This window comes from Nicotiana sylvestris, chromosome 7 (assembly GCF_000393655.2).
Source record: "Nicotiana sylvestris chromosome 7, ASM39365v2, whole genome shotgun sequence".
NCBI classification, from domain to species: domain Eukaryota; kingdom Viridiplantae; phylum Streptophyta; class Magnoliopsida; order Solanales; family Solanaceae; genus Nicotiana; species Nicotiana sylvestris.
This window is the reverse complement of record NC_091063.1, coordinates 17,608,030-17,625,030: the sequence shown is the minus strand read 5'-3', so window position 1 is coordinate 17,625,030 and position 17,001 is coordinate 17,608,030. Positions and strand designations below refer to the sequence as shown.

The 17,001-nt window shown below is 36.4% G+C and overlaps 2 protein-coding genes across 2 annotated transcripts; one reads left to right on the top strand and one right to left on the bottom strand.

Moving 5' to 3' along the window:
* The first annotated feature begins 6,238 nt into the window (after positions 1–6,238).
* Positions 6,239–8,656, top strand: LOC104240384 (uncharacterized). The gene is made up of 5 exons (XM_009795224.2): positions 6,239–6,476; positions 6,572–6,642; positions 6,788–6,868; positions 6,979–7,022; positions 8,261–8,656. Exons 1-5 carry the CDS (start codon positions 6,437–6,439, stop codon positions 8,358–8,360), a joined length of 336 nt encoding a protein of 111 aa, XP_009793526.1. The 5' UTR covers positions 6,239–6,436; the 3' UTR covers positions 8,361–8,656.
* Positions 8,657–8,872: 216 nt separating this feature from the next.
* LOC104240385 (PLASMODESMATA CALLOSE-BINDING PROTEIN 5-like) lies at positions 8,873–10,574 on the bottom strand. Its single transcript, XM_009795226.2, has 3 exons — positions 10,464–10,574; positions 9,824–10,078; positions 8,873–9,072 (listed from the first exon to the last, which is right to left on the bottom strand). Exons 1-3 carry the CDS (start codon positions 10,528–10,530, stop codon positions 9,038–9,040), a joined length of 357 nt encoding a protein of 118 aa, XP_009793528.1. The 5' UTR covers positions 10,531–10,574; the 3' UTR covers positions 8,873–9,037.
* Positions 10,575–17,001: the final 6,427 nt, after the last annotated feature.

Sequence of the window (17,001 nt, the reverse complement as noted above, 5' to 3'; positions counted from 1 at the left end):
CATGTTTCTAAAACTACAAAAGAAGCTCATACCCTATGTTATGTAGTACAAGGATATAAAATATACGTTCTTAAAACCATAAAATGCCAATGCTTGTTTTTTGTCTGAGAATAAACTAAAGAAAAGGAAGGATAACGCACCGCTCCTATTTTTATTTTTTACATGATTTATGCCATTTAATAACTGGAGTATTTTGAAAATGGAACCACACAAGCTTACGCCAAAATGAGGGATGCGATAAAGGATTGACAAAGGATTTTAAAGAAAAACATAATATTAACTTGTAACCATAAACAAAATCTCCTTTTGAACAAATACCCTCTACTTTGCCATCAAGTTACGAATAGGCCCAGAGTTCAATGCTCCAAATAGGAGAATATTTCCCAAAAAAATGAAAGAAATTTCCCCTATAACCCAACTCGAAATATATAATGGTAGAAATGACACCAGACAGCCACTTTAAGAATTAGCAAATGCAACTTGAATTTTAATTTTTTAGTTCAAATTTTTGGGATATAAATGTTTTGAATTGTCGTGAAGTTAAGATTTTGGTTTAAAATTTCAGGACAAAATAAGTAAATAGTGGCTAATCTCTAAATAGTATCTAAAACTATGTGTGCGCTTGCCCAAATATAATGGCACATCTCTAATAATTCGGAAAAACAAAGATGGTACTGTTATAAAATAAAGACTATAAAGTAAAGACAAGTATAGAGAGAAACTGATATATTATTCGAATTCAAACTGATGTATATAATGAACTGAAATCTCTTCTATTTATAGAAGAAAGGAAGCTGTTGTGTAAGCTGCTACGCAAGCTGCTGTGTAAGTTGCTACTACAAGCTGCTGTGTAAGCTGCTACTGCAAGTTGCTGTGTAAGCTGCTACTGCAAGCTACTGTGTAAGCTGCTACTATACCAGATATGGATAATCTTCTACTGAGAGCAATGTTTATCCATAACGGAGTACTGAATGGATAAGCTTATTATACCCGGTATGGATAATCTTCTACCTAGGGTAATGTTTATCCATAACCGGGTACCGAAGTGATAAGCTTCTTCTAGGAAGCTTATTTCCAATAGAGTACTAAATAGATAAACATATTTACGGTGGAGTCCCATATGGATAAGCTTCTTCAGGAAGATTATTTACAACGGAATACTAAATGAACATCCATAATATAATATATTTATAACAATCCCCCTTGGATGTTCATTAAAAGATAATGTGTCTAATTAAAACCTTACTAGAAAAAACCACGTGGGAAAAAATCCTAGTGAAGGAAAAAGAGTACACATATTTATAATACGCATTGCTAGGTGCCTCATTAAAAACCTTATAAGGAAAACCCCATGGGAAAAAACCTTAGTAAGGGAAAAAGAGTGCATCGCGTATTTTACTCCCCCTGATGAAAACCTTGTTTCAAATATTTGAGTCTCCGCATTCCAATCTTGTATACCATCTTCTCAAAAGTTGAAGTTGGCAAAGATTTAGTGAATAAATCTGCTGGATTATCACTTGAACGGATTTGTTGCACATCAATGTCACCACTTTTCTGAAGATCGTGTATGTAGAATAATTCTGGTGAAATGTTCTTCGTTCTATCTCCTTTTATAAATCCTCCCTTTAATAGTGCTATGCATGAAACATTGTCTCCGTATAATATTGTGGGTCTTTTATCACATTCCAACCCACATGTTTCTCGAATGAATCACTGATCTCAATCATATGCACTCCCTGCTTGCCGGTTTGAAATCGAGCTTTATGGGTATCAGATAAATAACCTGCATCTGCATTACCAATACGATCTGCACCACTTTTGTTAGCATTAGCAAGATAAATAAGTGCACCATCTACACCGAGATAGAGTATTTCAGGACCAAGGAGCTCCTCATCCTCTTCTAGAGGTTGGAACGGATCCTTATTCACTTCAAGTGATTGAATATTCATTGGTGTACTTAATGGGTACACTTTGTCCATGTAAAAGTATTTTTAAGACCCTCTTGGAGCTCTTCCGGAGTTCCAATAAGATTTATGTCACCAACATAAACAGCAAGTGTAACAAATTTTGATGACATTTTCTTTATAAAAATACATGGACAAATAACATAATTTATGTAACTTTCTTTCAGCAAATATTTACTGAGGCGATTATACCACACGCGCACAGATTGCTTTAAACCGTACAAAGATCTTTATAATTTGATCGAGTACATTTCTCAAGACTTTGAATTATATGCTTCGGGCATTTTCAATCCTTCAAGGATCTTCATATAGATTTAGCCAAATAAGTCATATAAGTTAAGACTTATATCTAAATGATATGACATCTTCAAGTGTCTGGACTGCTAGTCCGACCCTCACAATTTTTTATAATATTGTGCACTATATTGTATTAAATATATCGTCGACGATCATTTTGTGTCAGTTCCGAAGTGACATAACTTGTGGAGATCTCATCACTTTCTTTATTTTCAGGTACCTGAACTTTTTCGGGAGTTTCATGAAATGTTATGTCGTGGGCTCTTCTAGAGCTTATTTCCTCCTCATTTTGATCATTAGCTCCTACTATTTTTCAAGGATTGTTACCTTTGGAACCGATTGGTCTACCACGCTTCATGCGTACAGTAAACTCTATCCTTCAGGGACTTTAATTTTAATAGGAGCATTTGCAGCTGAAATATGATATTTAATTTTGGATCAGCAAATGCTTCTGGCATTCGACTTGAATTATCTTCTAAGTGAGGATCATGATAATTCGATTCATATAGCATATTTTTCAACTGTTTATTCCATCCCCCAAATGTTAGAAAAACTAACATATATCCCCAATCATCTTTGGGAAACATATCTTTGTGTATTATGGTAGAGAAATTAATCATATACCACACAACAAAAGATAGTAAAAATATTTGGTTTCTGATCCTAAACCAATTGTGAAGGGAGGACTTATCATATATTGTTGATCTGATGCATACAAGTGCTGCTATATGCAATTTAGAAAATCTTAGACCAACACATGAAGCTTTGTTCTCATAAGCAATGGTTTAGCCATTAATAGGAGGTATTCAATGCTAAACCAGCTTAGATATAAACCAGCATTATCAAGATGAACTGTCTTGATTTCATAATCTGAAAATTATGCTCTTAATCGAGAAAAACAATTCCAAATGCCAAACTGCAGGTTGACAATAATTACACATGTAACCATCTCATATATGCACCTATAAGTGGTTCACATGATAGGTGAACGGGCCCATATTCACCTTTTATATATTTCAGAATCAGGGGTCTTAGTCCCAACTTTAGCTGGTATAATCAATTCATTATGAGAACAAGCAACACATGAGAATTCCTGAAGAATCTTCTAGTTCTTTAGTATATGCTTATCTGAATTCTCAAATAGCTCATTTAAAAATGGCAAATGAAAACTTCAAGTTTATCATGTCATGTGCTATCTCTTAGTAAACTTCTGGTTTACTATGGCATAAACTTTTGCTTTAGTAAACTTCTGGTTTACTGTGATACATGATATAGTACAAATTAAAGAATAAGACGGGTAACTTCTCACATACATATTATTTTACCCCCTATGATTGTGGAAACATGAAGATTATCAATCTTCCAATCATTTGTAGTCTCAATATGATAGCCATTTGTATTAGTAAACTTCAGGTTTACTACAACATATGTTTTGACCATAATCATATAATATGAATGACATATTTGTATATAAGCTCTTCGAGAGCCTTCATTTATTATCCACAATCTAATATTTATCTGGCACTACTGGTGTCATGTATTCTTTAGGCAAACATTTAGCTCTTCAGGAGTTGTTGATACATTTTGTACTATCAAATATTGCTCAGACACTGCTGGTGTCATGAGAGAAAATCACAATCAAATAAACAATGTAAAACAATTGTTTAAGCACACGAAAACTCCTCTTCATAATATTTTTCCACTTCAGGAGGCAATTTCAATTGTGTTACTTCTTCAGGAGCAAATTTAAAATACGAAATATTGAGTATATATTCTCTCAATTATATTAACTCTTCTGGAGGTGAATTGTAATGTATTCACATCAAGAGCGCGTTCATATTTACCCGACTTATTAGTATTGTCACATTCACTTCAGGGAATGGATTAATATTATCAAAAGTTCTCATCCTTCAGGAAATCGAACATAATTATCTGAATGCGCATTAATCACATCAAATTGTGATGCCTCAACCTCTTTTAAAATATTTACTACTTCAGGAGCAAATCGAGGCGTGCATTTAATATAGAGAATATTTATGTAGCTTATCTTCAATTGTAACCATAGAAAGCCTAAATTATCACTTCTGGTGATCATAGGCATATACCACTTCTGGTAGTTAACAAAATATAATTACAATGAGATATACGAAATATAACCACTTCTTGTGGTTGTATATTTCTTGCAAACTCTGCTAGAGTTTAAGTTGATCTAATAATGTTATCCATATTCTTCAAAATGACATAAACAAGATATATTATAGTAAACATCATTATCAAATCATAATTTTTCTTTATGTACAACAATTACATAACCATACTATCTATTACAAATAACAAAAATTAAAATATTTACATTTCTACAGATTCACCACCGATTACATGACTTGTTTCTCCTTCTGGGAGTGCAAGGTAATCAGTTACATCCAAATGCATGAAGTCTAAATTATCTTCAGAAATAAAATTTGCTTCAGCATTTTTCTCTGTCTTCTTTAGGGAGGCTTGATAAAGCTCAACCAGGTGCTTTGGCGTACGACAGGTACGTGACCAGTGCCCTTTTTCTCCACATCTATAGCATGCATTTTCTGCATTTGGTGCTTGCACCGCTTCATACTTTTGTTCCTTCCTTTTCCACTGCTGGTGGTGAGGAGTGTTCTTTGGTGCATTGTTATTACCATGATTAGAGTTTCTTTCCCGACTACGACCATGACCACGACTGGGGCCACGATCTTTTCCACGTTTAGCCTGGTGGAAGTTCGTCTCATTCACTTCAGAAAATGGACAAGAACCAGTAGGCCGGCTTTCATGATTTTTCATTAATAGCCCATTATGTTGCTCGGCTATAAGAAGATGTGAGATAAGTTCAGAATACTTTTTAAATCCCATCTCTCGATATTGCTGCTGCAGGAGCATATTCGAGGCATGAAAAGTGGTGAAAGTTTTCTCCAACATATCATGATCAGTAATATTATCACCACATAACTTCAATTGGGAAATAATTCTGAACATAGCAGAATTATACTCACTGATAGATTTAAAATCTTGTAGCCTTAGATGAGTCCAATCATATCGTGCCTGTGGAAGAACGACCATCTTCAGGTGGTCATATCTATCTTTCAAATTATTCCACAGTATGACTGGATCTTTAACAGTAAGATATTCCATTTTCAGGCCCTCATCAAGGTGATGGCGTAAGAATATCATTGCTTTGGCACGGTCTTGGTTTGATGCCTGATTTTTGTCTTTGATGGTGTCTGCCAGACCCATCGCATCAAGATAAATTTCAGCATCAAGCACCCAAGACATGTAGCTTTTGCCCGATATATCTAGGGCAACAAATTCAAGTTTAGAAAGATTTGACATTATTTAGGAAAAGAAAGTTCTTACCTCAGATACTTTCAAAATATTTGCTCGAGATGGCAGAGTCTCATGCTGATAACGTGTTATAAAATAAAGACTATAAAGTAAAGACAAGTATAGAGAGAAACTGATATATTATTCGAATTCAAACTGATGTATATAATGAACTGAAATCTCTTCTATTTATAGAAGAAAGGAAGCTGTTGTGTAAGCTGCTACGCAAGCTGCTGTGTAAGCTGCTACTACAAGCTGCTGTGTAAGCTGCTACTGCAAGTTGCTGTGTAAGCTGCTACTGCAAGCTGCTGTGTAAGCTGCTACTATACCAGATATGGATAATCTTCTACTGAGAGCAATGTTTATCCATAACGGAGTACTGAATGGATAAGCTTATTATACCCGGTATGGATAATCTTCTACCTAGGGTAATGTTTATCCATAACCGGGTACCGAAGTGATAAGTTTTTTCAGGAAGCTTATTTCCAATAGAGTACTAAATAGATAAACATATTTACGGTAGAGTCCCATATGGATAAGCTTCTTCAGGAAGATTATTTACAACGGAGTACTAAATGAACATCCATAATATAAATATTTATAACAGGTACTATAATTTTTTTCTTACAATTACTTATTTAGAAAATAGTCAAATAGGTTTATTTTACTGCTGATTACCTGTAAAGGTTACACCTTCGTAAAAATGGGGCTTGTGATGTGGTATGTGAATTAAGGAATCAATAGAGGCAACGACTTTATGCTACGACTACCAAACTTGAGAAGATCAAAACCAGTTGGTGTGACAAAAAAAAAGAAAAACAAAAATGAATCCTCAAATCTGGCACAAAGTTGCTGCTATTTCTGGTAAATTACTTCTTTTTGGATACTCCACCATATCAATTCCATTTGTTTTTGAAAAATCCTTTCTGGGTTTAACGAATCTTTAACTTTGGTAACAGGTGTAGCTGCTCTTGGGTTAGGAACTTATGGAGCTCATGTATTCAAGCCCAAAAATCCCACTTACAAAGAGGTTCTTGTTTTCTTTTACTCTCTTTTTTCCCAATTTTTTTGGGTGAAAATTCTTTTTTCCATCATTTAGTGTAGGGTAAAGAGTAATCAGAAAGAAAAAAAAAGTTCTAATTTTTGGATTATTTTGTTGCAATTGGTAATTAAAGGTGTGGCATACTGCATCACTGTACCATTTGGTTCACACTGCTGCCCTTGTTTCTGCTCCTATCACTAAACATCCAAACATTGTGAGTTCCCTAACTGTATATTTATCTTTGTGACCTATTTAAAGCCTTCAACTTTGCTGGGTTATGGATATAATCTGGGCTTTTTTCCCTCTTTCCTTTTTTGGTTGTAGTTTGGAGGACTGCTAACTGGTGGAATTATCGCTTTCTCTGGAACGTAAGTACTTCTAGTTCAGTGGTTTGATTTTGTCACATTGTCCAACTTCTACAATATGAATGCCAAAAGGATCTTTTTCTAGGTTTTATCTCGGTGAGAGTCTCTGTGAATAAATCTATATGCGAATTTGTAAGATAGCAGCCCGGTGCAGTAAGCTCCCGCTATCACAAGGGTCTATTGTACGCAGCCTTACTCTGCATTTCTGTAAGAGGCTACCTGGTCACATGACAACAATTTTACTAGTTACGCCAAGGCTCCCCTGAATTTGTAAGATGATTGACATTAAATAGAGTGTATGTCTAGTTAAATAAATTCACCCTGAAATTTGCAGTGTTATGCAAATTGAAGTACTCTCGCCTAACCAAATGAAGGGTGGTTTGGCATATGAAAGTCAAATTGTCTAATCTCTGGTTAAATTCGGACAAGGTATGGAGTTTTAAGAAAAAAATTCAAAACTATATAGTAAGAAATATTAGATCATAGATCATAGTTTTAAAAAATTTAAAGTATTCTGAAAATGTTTAAGCAAATCTTGGTCAAAGGAAAACTTATATGACTCTAAATGGTAACAATAATGTCATAGAAGACGGAATGATAGAGTATAATTATCTTAGTTAGAATCTTCTTATTTAGGAGAGATTGTATGCCCGTGTATGATAAGTGTGAGGTTTAGAGATTTCTAGTCTCAAAGAAAATTTGTTTTAAAAGAAAAATTATTTAGTTTCAGAATGAACTCTGCCCGTATGAATACAAAGGATTAATTTTTTACTTTTGGTTCCGACGAACGAATAATCATTGAGTCATCCTCCTTCAGTACAACATATACAAAGAGACATCAAATAATTTGTGAACCTTATAGATAGAGGGAGATATTTCTATAATTAGTTCGTTTTTGTTCTATTTTTCTGTCTCCCATCTAATAGCAAACACAACTAGTTTGGAGTTTAAGGAATAGTTGATTGAATGATCTCTCATAATTGGCACCCTTTGGTGTTTGCTGTTAATTAGCAATACTTGGTTTGTAGAAATGTACATGAAAACATAATGTTCATCGTCTACTGATGGTGCCTGAATGATCATATCCACCATTTTTATTCATGAGATTTATTTTTTTGGTACTTGAATGTTGAAATATTGTAGTATGTATTTACTTGTGTATGAGGTATTTAGATCATATGTGATCTTAAACAAACTTTCAACATTTGGTGGTCAAAACTAAAATGCTGGTTGGTCTGCAGGTGCTATGCAGTTGCACTTCTGGAAGACAGGAAATACTCAACCTTAGCTCCCTTCGGTGGCTTTGCATTTATTGCTGCTTGGGCAAGTTTATTGTTTTAGGAGAATGAATGTCCAGACTTTCCACATCGAACTTGAAGTTGCTAAACTTGATTGATACTGCAGATTTAATGAGTGCTTGGTGAATCAGACTTGCTCGTGACACTTCCCTGTTTCACTTTCGGTAAATAGGAATGAAACTGGTGGAAATTTCCTGTAAGCATCATTTGACAGTTCTTGAATGTGTAAGACAGATGTTAAGTTCAATATACTGTATGCTTCATATAGACTATTCTCTCCTCATGTATACGTGCCAAAATTGATTTGAATACGAAGTTAACAATAATTTTGAGCTTTGATATTGATTTACAATGGTGCATGAGCCTGAGTTTTATCTGTATAGCAAGTGGAGTCACCCTGGTCAATTAAGCCGAGGTATGACAGTTGAGTTCATTTAACTCGTATTTTTTTTAATATGAATTTTAGTTTGTTTACAAGGACAAGCTGAAATTGCATTGTATGAGTAAAGAAGCACAAAATATAGATAAATTAATGCATGTCACTATTGCATGACAAGCAGCTGATATCTCAAACTTTCAGTTGCAAAAATGGCTACAACATATTGAATTCCAATTACTCAAATCCAGAACATAGTCAGTTGTTTAATGTCCTGGACTATCTTTCTTGGCTTAAATGATGAAACCTAAACTTGGCATTAACAGATTGAAAAGCAATAAGCACTAGGGCATGTACCCGTAGTGGCAAGAATTATAACCTGTAACCAAACATAATGTAAAAGTTAGCTGATGTGGTTTTATACCAAGTATAGAATTAGTCAAAAAAATAAAAAGAAAAAGCAATTACTAATAAAAGTAAAGTTACCTAATAGCACATGACAGTATATAAGATGATACAGATCCATGCTGAGCTTAGCTTAAAGGGTTTCACATGGGCTCATGTTCTCTTTTTCTCTTTATACTTCAACATGGTTGGAGACTTGGAGTCCTTTTTTTTTTTTGGTTTATTTTCTTTAATTATACATAGGGGAAACAACGTCTTGCATAAATACAGAGTAAAACTGCATACAATAGACCCTTATGGTCCGGCCCTTCTCGGGACCCCGCACATAACAGGAGCTTAGTGTATCGGGCTACCTTTTATACACAGGGGAAGGGGAAATGGGAGAGGAGATTAGAAGGCGGAGAAACGAACTACTCGCCAACAAGGTGAAAGCTCATATGACAAACCAACTAAGCTACTAAGGTTCCCGACTTTTCTTCTTTTGGATACACTTTCATGTGATAGCATGACCTAGACATTCCTTTGGACACAAGATAGGTGTTTCCTTTTAGGTTCTGTTTTTTCACTTTATTCTATATGTCATTGGTGCATTTGGATACTGAACTAAGCATTCCTCTTAGATATACTGTTTTAAATTTATAGAGGCAACTCTGCAAAAGATGCTATGCATATTGTATAGGTTTGCAGAAAAGGAATGAAAACAGAATAAGGACTAAGATACTTACTAGGATCAACTTGAGTAATCATGGCAGCATTATTGAAGAAACAACTTCCACCTTTCTTCTTATACTTCTGAAAGTAATTATTAAAGGCATAAGAAGCATGGTCTTTTACAGTGTTCGGGTAATAGCAAACTTTGTCCTTTTGAATCCTGCTACAATCTGCACCCCCTTTTCCACATGCCCAATCTAATGCCACCTGCAACTCATTGTCTGGTGTTTGCTCATCTGCTACACACCATTCTTCTAGCTGCCCATTCACTATTGCATCCATATTTGAGAACACCAAAAGAAAAGGCGAAAATAAAGTGAGACTAACAACAATAGCAAACAATAGCATGCCCAGTGTGATATCACAGGTGAGATAGAGAGGGTTGTTTCCGATAAACCCTCAACTTAGGGCAGCCCGGTACACAAAGTATCCCGCGTTCACGCATGATCGGCGGAAGGGCCGTACCCAAAGGTTGTAATGTAGGCTGCCTATCCTGACGCAAGCATCAGTGGCTGATTCCACGGCTCGAACTTATGACCTATAGGTCACACGAAGACAACTTGACCGATACACACTTAAGAAAACAAAATGAGATTATCAAAGGATACTAAATCTAAAACTTAATCTTCTGAATGCAAATAAATTGGAGTTTACCTGAATTTTTTGTAATAAACATCAAAAGCAGTAGAGCAAGAAAAACTCTTGGGATAGCAATTGACATACTTCTGTGTAGCAAAGTAAGAGTGACTTACTTTGGGGGTTTGGAAAGGGTGGGGTGGGGGGGGGATAGTGGTGCTCACTGAGAGTTATCTAGATTTATAATGTAAAATATGCACAATTTTCTGTACATTTTTTTGTTGGTATTTGATAAAGTGGGATACTATCCAAGTTTCACATGATGGGTAAACCAATAAAAATTGTTTTTTTACTAAAGTTGTTTTGATATTTTATTAGAAGAGATTCTGATTTTGAAACTTTAAAAATCTCACAGCTTTCCAATTGATGGCTAGAGTTTCCAACTTCAACATGGTAGCATATATAAAAATATGCCGCTGACCTTAGACCACATATACAAGTGCTCTAAATGCAGGCTATATGTTATTCTTGTCGTAAAAAGACTAATGAATAACAAGACATCTTCACGTCTGCTGTTTTTGTACCAAGTAGAAATGAGCGAAAATTGTTTACCTGAAAAACAATACAGTTCAATTTATACGTGGTTTCTAGACAAGTAAATTAATTTGATCCTGAAATAATAAGATGATTGAAGAAATATATAACACTTAGCCTTGATAGGAATAAGAAATAACATAAATAAAGATTCTGGTAATGAAGCATTTGGGCGCAAGTCTAGGGATGTACAAAGGAAACCGACAAATCGCACTAACCCAATAATCCGAGTCAAACCGAGAAAAAAAACCCCGACTATGGGTTGGTTTGATTTGGTTTGGTGTTGGAAAAAAACCCCGACCATAATTGATTTGGTTTGGTTTTAACTAAAGAAAGTCAAACCGAAACCAAACCAACCCGATATTACATATATAGAAATTTTTGATATATTCAATATATAATTATACTTATTATGATGTAATTTATAAATATTTCTTAAAAGATTTCATAATTTTATTTTTTGAGGTATTATTTCAAGGTTAGACTTAGAACTTTTGAATGTTCCAATAAGTTTTATAGCCATTAACATTAATAAATTAAATAGTGCTAACAAAAGCCCAAACCAAAATCAAATCAATACTAATGTTAACAAAAGACATTTAATTCAATACTACGAACGAGAATGTATTTAATATCTATATTTTGTTTTGCAATAATTTAGATAAAATGTATAACCTATTTTTATTTTTTCTTTTGCGTTTAGTCATGTATTTAATACTCCCTTATTAGTCTACTTATTTTAGCATGACTTAGTACTCTTAGATTATGTTTATTTTTATTATGGCTTTTTAATTAGCAATATTTATATTACATAATTTTATTGTTGAATATTTTAGGATAATGCCATGACATATCTCATATTTTGTATTATTTTCTTGGAAAATACTTTATATAGTTGTATCTTACTAGGACTAAAGAAATATTAAGAGCATAATTGATATGTTTTGTTCTACGAAGATTTTACCGGAAAAAAGCTCGAAAAAACCCGAATAACCCGAAAATCCGAGAAAACCCGAGAAAAACTGAGAGTGAAAAACCCGAATTTTATTGGTTTGGTTTGGTCTTTAGATTTAATAATCCGACACAATTGGTTTGGTTTGGTAATTGTAAAATCCGAACCAACCCGACCTATGTACACCCCTAGGCGCAACAGTGATAAGAACAGAAAATAAGAAGATAAAATTGTATAGAGCTTTTTGTAGATTGTAGTCTTAGTTTGCCAGAAAATTCCTCTTTTTACAATGATAACAGAGCTTACTATTTATATCTAGGTCTAGGGAAAGAAGTCCTAGGATCGTGCCTTTTAATGCCAAGTATGAGGGTCATTGATAAAAATGTAACAGTGAATATAAATGTCAAATTTCTTGTAACGGGCAGCATACTTAATGCTGTGGAATATTCTCCATTGAATGCTACCAAGCGAAGAGTAATTGTTGCATCCTTATGAGTGTCATTCCTTCCGGTATCAAAAGGGATAATTGCCCTCGATTCCACGTGTCATTATTTTAAGCAGCCACCTGGCATAACATATTTTACCCTATACAGATAGTCCCCCTGCTTTTCGGTGACATCGCTTTGTGTTACCGGAAAGTTGGTACAAATACTCTTTCGGCGGGAATTGCTATGATTCCTTCTGAAGGCTTCTAAAGGTTGATTAGACGCACGTCTCTCCGTATTTAATGCCCCGAACACGCGTTATGCAACGATTCAACATAACTTTTGCCGGTTATCGAGGTAATCATGGTCATGAATTTAGCTGCTAAAATTTTTGCTTATACGCATCAACCTTCTCCCTTTATACTTCATAATTTTCCAAACTTTGTAAAATATTTCTTGCTATTACTCAACCTTTCTGCAACTCTCTTCAAACGAGAAAGCTTTCCTTCTTTCATAACATACAATGGCTTCATCTTCAAAAAATACCAGTTCTTCAAAGAACAAAAATAAAGTCGAGGATGCTGCTCCTCCAACGGTTAGACTCTATCATTCCTAGAAGTCTTGTTACATCAAAAGATTTCGAAGAGAAATTCCCTTCGGCTCTCTCTCGCACATGGGTTGTTGGCAGATACTCTTCTTCTATCCGCCCTTCAAATATTTCTGTTGTGAAGGAAGATTGTCGTTGTCCCAATTTCGATATTGTTGCTCCTGATCTAACAGAGTGAGTAACCCTACCTAGGGAGGGTTTGACATATTTTTGCACGTATCCCTTTACTTTGGGTGTGTTATTTTTGGGCGGAGAACTTGACTCCATTATTGCGGAGTTCTACCTCCGCTAGCAAGTATGTTTGGCACAAACAAGTACTTCTGTTTGGAGGATGATTGCATGTCTTCGGCGTTTGTGCCAAGAAACGGGACATGAGCTATCTTTAGCTAATGTGATGAATCTCTATTCCCCCAAATCTTTCAAGGGGGAATGATAAACTTCAGCAAATGCGGCCATCATGCTTTATTATCTAGCATGATGACAATGACCGCGTGTAGAAGGAATGACTCGTTACATTTGCCACCAATAATATCATTCTGGAAGCGACTTCATATTTTTCGGCATCATGGAACTGCACTCGTAAGTTCCTTGTTTAATATTTCATATTCCTTTTATCAGGGATTCTTCCATATCTGCACTAATCCTTCATCCTTCGATCGTTTCAACAACTCGATGGGTTCTACCTATGGTTGAAGGCTTGGACTAGTGGGTCCAGAAAATCTTGGACGTCACTGCGCTTGAAACCCATACGTAGAAAGAACTGACCCTCAAATAGGGGTGAAAGTCTAAAAATCATGGTAACTTGGACTCACCTTGTTTCCGCTTTTTATGCAAGGAAAATTGATTGGTCCCTTCTATCTTTTCTCTGGAAACAGGTCTACCCGCGGACTCAGTTGTCATCCTCGAGCAAGATGTTTTGGCTGACCCTGTTGATGCGGCGAGGCTGCTTCAAGAGGCGCTCACTCGAATAGGTATCTCCAGGCCTGCTTCGGGTACTAGTGTTTTGTTACGGAGTCCCCGGCCGGAGAACAAACAACCAAAAAGAAGGCGTTCTTCCGCGGCCAGGGAAAATAATAAGAGGGTGAAGACTATTGTCCCCAAGTCATCTCCAAAAGTTGTGATGACTAGCCCTTCTCCTGGGCGGGTCATAGACACCATGATGGTTGACGATGATGGAGAAGCTAGTAAAGAGGGAGCTTATCTACAAAGAAGGCGACGATCCTCATCAACTCAACAAAATGCTCAATCTGTTGAGTTAGTTACACCAACCAAGGATGATGTCTCGGCACTTTGGGGGGAGTTTGATTTGGTAGAAAATGCCAACTCCCGTTTTTGGACCCCAGATGTTGTTCACGGTACTGCTGGATTGAGTACTGAGTCCTTGCCATCTTCGGTTGGCAAGCATCCAACAACTAGCACTGCATTTGACGTGGCTGCTTCTTGTCCTTCATCGCCATCAACTTCTTCTTCCCCAGCAATTCCATCAACAACTACTACATCATCTCCACCGGTCGCACCTAACCATGAAGAAGATGTTCCTCTTCCCCAGTCCCCAGTTTATGGGAATTTGGGGCAAAATTATGCTGTCCTTTCTAAAGATCCATAAAGGAGGGGGAATGTTACTCTTTCGGTCTCTGCCGAATGCAACTTTCTATCTTGAACGGTAGAACTTGCTAATTACCTTAAGCCTTTGGCTTGAGAGAAAGATTGGGAAAAGATTCAGGCACTCTCGGGAGAGTGTTTGTTGAACAATTCCATGTACAACGCTACATCGGTACATTCCTTTCTTCCTTTTCTATTTCTTCTATTTTTGCCTAAACATATCTTGAGTTTTGCCTTTCTTGCTTTGTAGGGAAACTTTCTTGCTTCCAAGGGCCTTCAGAAGTTGATTCACTAGAGGGAAGAAGTTACCTCCGCACAGGATCCACTTTTGGTTGAACGGGATCAAGCCGTTATTCGCCTTTTGGAATTGGAAAACAAAAATGTTGAGGTTGTTCTATTGAAGGCTCGTTTACAGAAAAGTGAGCAAGAGGTGGAAACCCTTATCCAAGAGATCGCCCTGTTGAGGGTTCAGTTTGAAGAAGTTAAGGCTAAATAGGTTGAAGTGCAAAATGCCATTCTTGATGCATCCGATCGCGAGGCCGCCTTTGCTGAAAGATTGATCAACTTAGAGGAAGCCTTGAATTCTAAGTTTGAAGATCTTGCTACTGCGGGGATGAAATATGTAAAGTTGGAGGAGAAGTATAAGAAGACCCTTGAGCACAATAGAATTTTCAACTCTATTGTCCGTGATCTTGACATTTGCTTCAAGTCTATTAGATCTGGCCGAGAAAATCTCTCTTCCAAGGTGACTCAACTCAAAGAAGAACTTAAGCTCCATGTGGCTTCCCTCATTGTTGAGAAAACTTACGCCATGTACATCATGAGTAGAAAAACCTTGGAGGATGCTAAAGCTCTAAGGCCCGCGAGCTTGAGTTGGCTGCTAATAACAAACTCCCGACAGGTCCCTCGGCAGAGCTCGATACTCCTGGTTCTTCTAGTTCTGGTTCTGAATTTTTGGGAACTGAAGAGAAACCGTAAGGTGATGATGTTAAAGGCCAAACTGTTGAGGCACTGACGAATCTTTCTACTTCCCCTAGGGCGCATATACTTCTCTTCCACCGGATTCCGAAGAGGTAGCGGTTTAGCTTTTCCTTTCTTTTCCCCACTTTTGTACTTGTGCCATTTCAGCACGTTTATAAAAACATTTTTTGTTCAAGTATTGTACAAATCTTTCCGCGTTCTTTCGTTTGCAAGTTTTAACTTTTGCATTCCTTTTTTGCTTAAGTATTCTGCGCAAATTTCACTGTTTGCGTCTGATTATGTACGACTTTGGGCTGTATTTTTTCCTTCAAAAGCATTAGGATTTCGGGCACAATTTCATCTGAAATGAACCCTTTAACGTGAAGGTTTTCATAAGTATTTGTGCAAGTTTGCTTTTTGCGTTTTTCCGTGTAAGGCTTTGGGTGTGTTTTTCCCTGAAGACATTTTGATTCCGGGCATAAATTCTTCCAAAACCAATCCTTTAACGTGAGGGTTTTTATAAGAGAGGGACCTCTTATATTTACGTTGCTCTTGAAAAGGACGTCTCCTGTTCATTACGGCACTAACATTTGAAGTACTTGTTTAACTTTCAAATCACAAAATTAATTCATCGTTCAGACAAGAAATAAGATAGAAATAAAAGGACTTTATTTTATCCCTTCCATTTTTAAAAGGTACATAAGCATTTGTTATGCTAAAAAAGAAATTGTCATTCACTTATGGTTAACTTGTACAACTTGTTTCTATGGGGTTGGCCGCGCAGTCCCCGGTCCTGATGATACAATTATGTTTTCAATTTTTGTTCTCCGATCGACGTGGCAGTCATTGTTGCTTTATTCTTATATCATCCCCCCCAGTGTTTGAATGTGAAGAAAGCGAATTGAAACACTGAAAGTCTTGCACCTTCGAGGATCCCACTAATGAATTGCGAGATAATCCTTAACTTGGTAACTTACTTTGCTTCCCATGAGGAATTTATGCTATCAAGCGAAGGACTATCTAACAACCCTCCAGTGGTTTGCACTTATGAATGGTCGGGTAACCTTTGGTCGACAACAAACTTATCTTCCCAGTGGAAAGTTTGCTATAGAGCCAAAGATTATCTAACTGTCCCAGAGTGGCTCTTAGCTCATGTGCCTTGTTATTAAAGGTCTTACTGCTTCTGTTTGAAGCCGTCTTCGTAGTATAATTTCTGTTGCTGCCTCGTTAAAAACCCTGCCAGAAAAATCCTATTGGGACAAAAACTGAATGAAGGGAAAAAGGGTGCAGCACATACTTTCAGTATAAGTGATGTTCATCAGCAATAATATCTTTTGAGGTGTGCCACGTTCCAGTTGCTGGACAACTTTTCTCCATCTTGATTTTCTAATTCATATGAACCTTTCTCGGTGACAACTGAAACCCGATAGGGACCTTCCCATGTTAGACCTAGCTTCCTCGCGTTGAGCTCCCGGG